At 43.0% G+C, this 8,487-nt stretch overlaps 1 gene segment (V, D, J or C); it reads right to left on the bottom strand.

The window, feature by feature from the left end:
* Window positions 1-329: 329 nt before the first annotated feature.
* On the bottom strand, window positions 330-6,657 carry LOC107075975 (probable non-functional immunoglobulin kappa variable 6D-41). The segment is given in 4 exon segments: window positions 330-399; window positions 1,136-1,275; window positions 6,375-6,463; window positions 6,609-6,657. Coding segments are annotated over 4 exon segments (348 nt in total).
* Window positions 6,658-8,487: the final 1,830 nt, after the last annotated feature.

Genomic DNA, 8,487 nt, shown 5'->3' with positions numbered 1-8,487 from the left:
CAATATCATATTATTGATTTACAGAATGCAATGGACAGATTTCTGTGACTCCGTAATATCTACTGCTCCAGGACAGACAGTTACTGTGAGCTGTAGGACCAGTTCTGCAGTGTACAACAATAATCACCTAAGCTGGTACCAACAGAAAGCTGGAGAAGCTCCTTAACTTCTGATCTATGGAGCAACTACCCGGCAGACTGGGATCCCAGAGTGTTTCAGTGGCAGTGGATCTGGGACTGACTTCACTCTGACCATCACAGGAGTCCAGGCTGAAGATGCAGCAGATTATTACTGTCAGAGTTGTCATAACATCAACAGTAATTGGCCATTCACACAGTGTTACACACCAGCAGCACTGCACAGCAACTGCACTGCTGCAGCTGGGACCTATTGCAGGTGCTGAGGGTGAAGACAAAGACACAGGACACAGCCTTTGGGGGAGCTCAGCTGCACAGACACTGATATTAGTTCAATGAATATTATGAAGCTGACAAAAGCTCCATACTCATGAGTCAATCTGAGAGTAGTTTCCGTTATTATCATTTTAACCTACAAATAAATCTTATTATTTCAAAGGCTAAAGCATTGTAACTCCTAATGCTGGGGACCTGGGTTCACTTCCTGGGGTGCTATCTATGTGCAGTTTGCACGTTCTCCCAGTTTTTGCATGGATTTCTTATAAGTGCTCCAGTTTCCTCCCACATGATGCTAGAATAATCATCTGTTGGTAAATCTGGCCCTGGTGTGAGTGTGTGAGTATGTTTGCCCTGCGATGGACTGGTGTCCTGTCCAGGGTGTATCATGCCTTGAGCCCCTTGCGACCCCATGTTGAATAAGAAAGCAAGAAAATAAATGGATGGATAAAACATTTATCTGAATTGATGGATTGACAGACCAGAGTTAAAAATGTCTCTCAAGCAGAAAAAGGAAAAATTTTAAATATCATGGATGTCAGATGTGATCAGTATCTCTCTCTTCACTTTCGCACTTAAAATGATTCAAATTCAAATGATTATCAAAAATGATCTAATATAATAAAATAAATTTCTAAGTTTATCTGCAGGAGGTCCCATCTTGAGCACTACAATCGCTGTACAATCCTGCTGAGGGAGGTTTTTGTACGGGTGTGTAACACTTTGTGAACACACGGTTAGTGCTGGGGTAGTGGAAACTCTGACAGTAAAAATCTGTTGCATCTTCAGCCTGGACTCCTGTTATGGTCAGAGTGAAGTCAGTCCCAGATCCACTGTCACTGAAATGCTCTTCGATCCCAGTCTGATGGGTAGTTGCATAATAGATCAGGAGTTTAGGAACTTCTCCAGCTTTCTGTTGGTACCAGTTTAGGTGATTATTGTTGTACACTGCAATACTGGTCTTACAACTCACAGTGACTGACTGTCAAGGGAGAACAGATTTCACTACTGGAGTCTGATTCAAAGTAACCTGTTCACTGTATTCTGAAATCAAGTCAAAACACAGTAAATGCAGGTAATTGATAATTCGAATTTTTAAATTACTTTTAGTAACTTCACACTTTTCTGTACACCTGGTTCTCCTAACTTGTAAGAATCTACATTGCTAAAAAATATGTATTAAATAAGTATTAAATCATACCCTCAACAGTGTAGGGGTTTTGTGATTTTACTGAGCCAATTATTAATAGTGGCAGTAATCACGAGGTGGTTGTTATGGCTTTTAGTAGTTCAGATGGGTAGCTGCATCAGCATGCGTAGGCTGCAAAGGAACAAGTAATAGGTTTATTCCATGCTGAAAAAAAGAAGAAACACCTGAAGAAGGCTCCACGGTCGAAACGTTGTGTTCTCTTTCTTCTTTTTTTCAGCATGGAATAAACCTATTACTTGTTATGGCTTTTAGACAATCAATCGTCAGAACAACCAACAACACACACGCGCGCGGATTCAATACATGAGATACATTTATTAATACATAAAATGTGCATGTAAACCTAACAGATCTTATCGTGAGGGTGAGCAGAATACAAAGGGTATATATTCATTCACGAAGAGTTACAAATACCAAGAGGGACATATGTTCAGTATATCATTCATTTAGACCGTTTCGTAAATGAACTTGGTTACAACTTCTACACTAGATACTCAAAACAAGTACATAACTCTTAGGAATTAAATTGATATCAACTGGTTTGGATAACAATTGAATTCTCGAGCTGTAATGCAGTGAAGCTGAATACTCATCCAATCTCTGGGGATTCAGATCTCCTGGGGGCACAAAGAAACAGTTGCAGGTTTGTTGCTGTCCAATCGGAGCTCTCTGGCTCTATGCCAGGCAGTGCTCGGTGTGGCTTGCAATGTGCTCACTGAAGACTCGCTAGTTAGTGCTGGCTTACTAGCAGAGTTTGTGCACAGGAGGAAAAGTGACTGCGGGTCTCAGCAGGTCAGGAAGAAGACCGGTTAGTTCCTGATGAAGCGCTAGTTCTGAATACTGATTCAGCTGTCCACAGTTCCGACCTGTTCACGAGGCTTGCTGCTGATGCTAACCTCGGGTGGATCCTTTGGTTATGCGCTGGCAACCTCCGTTCTCGACTCTTAGAACAAAGGAAAGTTCTGCACTCGGACACACTGGCTGTTCCGTGGTGGTCCGGGCTGAGTTGGAGGATGTTCAGGAGGAGCCCAGAGGCTGAATGTCCAGCAGGCACGCTGCGAGAATGTCCTGCGCTTGGGAGCTGTTCTGCCCTTGGGAAACACGCTGCTCTGCGCTCTGTGTTGCCTGTTTTTACCTGGAGGGCCTGCAGGTCGTTCATTGGTTGAAAGTTTCATGTTCATCAGAGACCCACGTGGGGTTAACCTACCCTACCAGTTCCTGATTGCCTGATGGTGAGTAACCATGCACTCTGACCTTAGAGTCGTAAACAAACTTTGAATCAGATTCTCCCTTGGGATCTCAGACTTTTAGGCGCCAGAGATGACTATTTATTAAGGTTGCTGGAGAATATCAGCATTGGGAGTTGCTCCTTATCAGGACACACTATCAGCTAGACAAACACCTTAATTGTGAACCCAAGTGGAGGTGCCTCTCTGTATCAAGCACCACTGAGATGAAGGAGAGAGGGGCTGGCAAGGGAACAGAAAGCTTTAATTCCTGTACTTTAATAAGCCTCGCTGCTACAACATGCACCGCATATCTCTAGTATCCAGAAAGTGGCCATGGATTTTCAGTGCATAGGTTCATTTTGTCTCATTGATGGCATGAGACAGGTTGGCCCTCACAGTCCTGAGGGCTGCCTTATCGCCTGATCTAAATGCAGCATCATGGGTTCTTAGCAGTGCATGGACCTCTGCAGTCAGCCATGGCTTCTGGTTGGCCCTTGTGATGATAGATTTATAGACAGTGACCTCATCTATACACTTACTGATGTAGCCAGTCACAGATGCTGCATACTCCTCTAAATTAATAAGATGATCATAGGTAGCAGCCTCCCTGAACATATTCCAGTCTGTGTGCTCAAATCAGTCCTGTAATGCTGAGATGGCTCCCACTGGCCATACTCTGATTTGTTTCAGAACTGGTTTGCACATTTGAGCAATGGTCTGTATGCTGGAATAAACATAACAGAGATGTGGTCACAGTAGCCTAGATGGGGGCGGGGAACACCTTGTATGCATCATGGATATTTGTGTAAACTAATGTTCTCTCCTCTGGTTGTAAAATTAACATATTGATAAAATTTAGGAAGAACTGTCTTAAGATCCGCACGATTGAAGTCGCCGGCAACAATGACAAAGCCATCTGGTGAGCAGTTTGCAGATCGCTGATGGCCCTGTGAAGGACTCGCAGCGCCTCTTTAGAGTCAGCACTGGGTGGGATGTACACAGCCACAAAAAGAACAGTAGTAAATTCCCTTGGTAAACAGAAGGGCCGACATTTTATTTATTTCACTGATGATGAGCAGTGACTGGAGACTACTGCAGCATTTTTGCACCATTTTTTGTTTATATAACCACACAAACTGCTTCCGAGAGACTTATCAGTCACTGAAACTTTCATGTTCGCATGGAAGGAAAACAGTCCATCTAGCTAAATGGGCATATCCAAAATAAGGTAATTTAGCCATGTTTCAGTAAAAATAAAGACGCAGCACTCCTCCATCTCTCGCTGAGTAGCCAGTTGAAATCTTAAGTAATCCAGTTTGTTTTCCAGAGAACGTATGTTGGAAAGTAAAATTGACAGGAGAGCCTGTCTGCTAAGATTAGCTTACATTCCAGCCCTCTTGCCTCATTTCTGTTTCTGGCACCTCCTCTCTCGGACTACTGCAACAGGTTGCGCCGCTGTCCCGGGACCTGATGCTCTCAGTAAGCCAAGGCTACTTAGCTTCTCCGTCAGACTTCTCGGCAGATAATCTTTGCATTGTTTTCCAATTTCCAGCAGGGTCAGATGATCATAGACATTTGACTAAAATTCGGACAAGAGACAACATTTAGCACCGTTTTTTCCGGACCCAGATCAGCTGCTGTGTCTGTGCGTATCGCCATCTTAAATTCCAAGATCTCAAGATCTTCCATTTAGCTGAAGATCAGTAGAGAGGGAGACCGTAGACCCATGTATGATGTGCAGGAGGTGTTGAATGTTACCAGGTGAAGCTCTCTGAAGGTTATTTTCCCACCCGGACCCTGCCTAGATCAGACTGTCCCTCCAAACTGAGCAGCCAGAGGCCTACAGCAGCTTTGAAAGAGCTACACAGTTCAATGGCACACTGTGCCTTCTTTATAGTATGGTGTTCCCATTACTGTACTGGGGCATTATGACCTACTGGTCTAACTATCACCTCTTCCAGCAACAACCTTAACTTTCACAGGGCGTCTCCCATTCAGGTGCTGGCCGAGCTCACACCTGCTTAGCACCAACAAGTTGCCAGTTGTGAGTTGCAGGGTGATATAGCTGCTGGCTGCCTTTGAGTCAACAATATCACTCAACTGTGCTGGCTTTAATGTCAGAAGCAAGAAGGAAACCATTATGGAAAAACTGAAAAACATTATGAGATAAAACTGGAATTTGTGTTTATCTAAATAGAAAGTGTTACACCTGGCACAACCCCAATAGAGTCCATCACTCAGTCAGCAGCAGCCCTACTGCCAAGCATGGTGGAGCAGCTTCAGGTTATAGTTCTGCTTCTCCTCAGCAGGAACTGGGAGACTTCACTAGGAATGACAACACCCAAGAACAAAGCATAATTAACTATTGTGGATCGAATATATGGCTTAACCCGCTTGGCTGAGAGCCGACCTCCTGGCCATAGGACGAGGAAGCTAGGGCCCCCACAGAAGGTAACCAAGGAGTAGCTGCAGAGGTGGAGTTGGGGTGGAGGTGGGATGCAAAAGTCGTTCGCGAGGAAGAGAGATATTGCATTTGGTATTTATAGCATTCGGTGGAGGAATGATGAAGGGAGTGATTGCTACAGTAATTACCGACGGCTGGGAATGATTGAGCGTGGTTGTTGTCATCCCTCCCAAACTTTCGTTAAATAAACTCCATTAGTCCAGAGTGAGGGGACAATTAATGAAGCAAAGTAGCAAATGTCAGAGTAAAACCTGCTTCACTCTGCTGAAGTTCTAATTTCTGAGATGAAAATTAAACTTTGAACAGCACAATGACCCAAATCATAACGCTAAATAAGCATTGGAGGGACTCAAGAATAAGGAGGAAAATATCAATGAGTGACCAAGTCAGAGGACTAGAATTGAAAATTGCTGTTGATCAGAGCTTGAGTATATTTGTAAAGAAGAACAGACAAAAATTGCACCATCATGATGTGCACAGTTGGCAAAAACATATCCAAAAAAGTCACAGATGTACAATAATTGCTTTTCATGTTGCTTCCACCAAGTTTAGACTTTGTGGGAGAATACTTGGCAGTGGGGGTATTTTAGTTTTTTTATTTTTTTTTTTGCAGTTAATTCTTGAAATTTAGCTTGTTTGTATTGAAATTATTCCCTTTAATAAAGTTAAATAAAATAGTAATCTTTTAATAATACACATGAAGTTTATTGTGTCTCTCTGCAACTCACCTCCTCCACAGGCTCTGTCCTGTGTCTTTGTCTTCACCCTCACCACCTGCAGTAGGTCCCAGCTGCAGCAGTGCAGTCCTGCTGAGGGAGGTTTTTTTATGGGTGTGTAACACTGTGTGTACAGACCACTAGTAGAATGAGCCAGACAGTAATAATCTGCTGCATCTTCAGCCTGGATTCCTGTGATGGTCAGAGTGAAAAGTCCCAGATCTACTGTCACTGAAACGCTCTGGGAGCCCAGTCGGACTGTTAGTTGCTGCATAGATCAGGAACTTATGAGTTTCTCCAGCTTTCTTTTGGTACCAGGCTAGGAATCTGTTATAGTGCTGCACTGGTCTTACAGTTCACAGTGACTGTCTGTCCAGGGAGAACAGATTTCACTGCTGGAGTCTGAGTCACAGTTACCTGTCCACTGGATTCTGCAAATGACAAAGAGAACATAATTAAATTCAAATAGTAAATATCATAATGTTTTTTTCATTGATTTCCTGTTTTATACAAAACATTTCTTTTTTACCTATAGTTGTAAACTACGTTCATCAAATATTTCAGACCCATTCCTACCTTGAGCAGAGATGAGAAGTGTCCAGATAAAGATGGTGATGAAGGTCATTGTTGCTGTTGGTTCTGTTTCCCTGAAGGGCAGCTCTCAGTCATGAAGTGTTAAACTCACAGGGCTATAAACACTTCCAGAGCATTTGCTACCAATGCAAAGTGTCTCTTCTATGCAAATTGTCTTCCTGGCTTTAGCAGCACTTGTAGCCAGTCAGAGCTGGAAACACAGGCTTGGTGCTGTGTGCTGTGACAGAGCAAGAGGAGCATTTTAGCATCAACACTCCCAGGATAGCAGGACTAGACAGAAAGCAGCTAATTAAGGAGCAGAGGATGAGACACAATCAGCTGAGCCCTTATTCCAATTAACACACCTGGATTGGAGTGAAGTGTGGAGAGTCTGGTTAAAGCAGCACTTGTCTCTGGGTGTTCAGATACAGCAGAATTACTGTATGCATTCAGAAACAATCATCACCTAAAGGTAAACCAGCGGTCTGCAGTGTCTTTCAATTACATTACTTTTAGACAGACAGAGAAATCTTAGCTCCTGCCCCTGACTCTAGAACTGCATCAGAAGGTATCACTACTGTGTCTCCTAGTATGTACAGATGCAGCCATTCAAAATGCGCGGTACAGACACGTACCGGAGGTAATTGGCTATGGCGTCACACATCGTGACGCAAGATGACACGGGGTACCGCGGTACGTGATTGGTTGACCGACAGGGGTACTCGTGGTCCATTGGTCTGTCGTAGAAAGATTTACAGTAAACGTCTTTACTGTGCCCGTTGTAGTATTGAATATTCATATGGAATTTTACCACTGAAGGGAAATCTTAGTAGCTGAACATAAAAAGAATAGGAGCATACTGTAACGCGTGTGAAGGCCATAAACAATATTAATTTTGGAACATAAACATACAGTATATGGCTGGTCTCGGTACTTTAAAGAAAACATACACAAATGTTCTGTATGAACCAGCTTAGAGGGCTAAAGACAGCTTGTGTTTAAATTGAGTGTAAGGTAATTTATGCTTCTAAAGACATGGTCAGCATTTATTATTGTACTGTGCTGTAAACTTGTTCTGTGCCTAATTACATTATTTTATAGCTTTATCAAATCTGTACATTGTCTGTCGATAATGTTTCTGTAGTGCTTTTTCAGCCCTTGGCATGTGACTGTGCTGGTGGTGCTGTGGGTTAGTTTCCTGACTCCCATGTCACATGGTCTGTGATTGAATCCCATGCAACTATGACTTTATTTTTTAACAAACATTTCTTTGAAAAAATGAAACATTTCCCTTTGTCAGAGATTAAATAAAACCTCACTCGCACCAAACAAATTTATATTTCTAAATATCACAACATGATCGAATTTAAGTCTTTTTAATAACAATGAATAGTCACCTATGCGTTACAAAATAAACATTTATATTGTAACGCAACGGGCGCTTAGGCGGGCGCCCTTGCCGCATTAGGTCAGCCCCCCACCGTTGGGGGCTCGAACCCAGGACTCCCGCATCACTCTGCAGTGACCCAGCCCCGTGAGCTAAAGAGAGATCTTTCTGCAGCCCAGTAGCTGTAGTCCTGCTATCACAGGGAAGGGCAGTGACGTCACTTGCTCTGGTACGCCAGCTCTTACACAGTGCCTGTCGGCCGTAAGCGTTACAATATTGGTTTGAATCATGTTTTGATTTAAATACTGTATAAAAGCGCTGATTCTTATGGAATGTGTTCCGCCGGGGATTCAAAAAAAATATTTTTTTTAATCGCGTATCTAAGGAAAATTGCAGTATAACTTTGTTCATGCACAAGCAGTGGCATGTTACATTATAATTTGGGTGTCTCCTCTTGCCAGAAAGCTCTAAATTGCATTTTGAGTGCGGTTTTTT

Source organism: Lepisosteus oculatus, chromosome 18 (genome assembly GCF_040954835.1).
Source record: "Lepisosteus oculatus isolate fLepOcu1 chromosome 18, fLepOcu1.hap2, whole genome shotgun sequence".
NCBI lineage: Eukaryota > Metazoa > Chordata > Actinopteri > Semionotiformes > Lepisosteidae > Lepisosteus > Lepisosteus oculatus.
The sequence above is the reverse complement of the archived record's forward strand: the minus strand, read 5'-3'. Positions and strand labels throughout refer to the sequence as shown.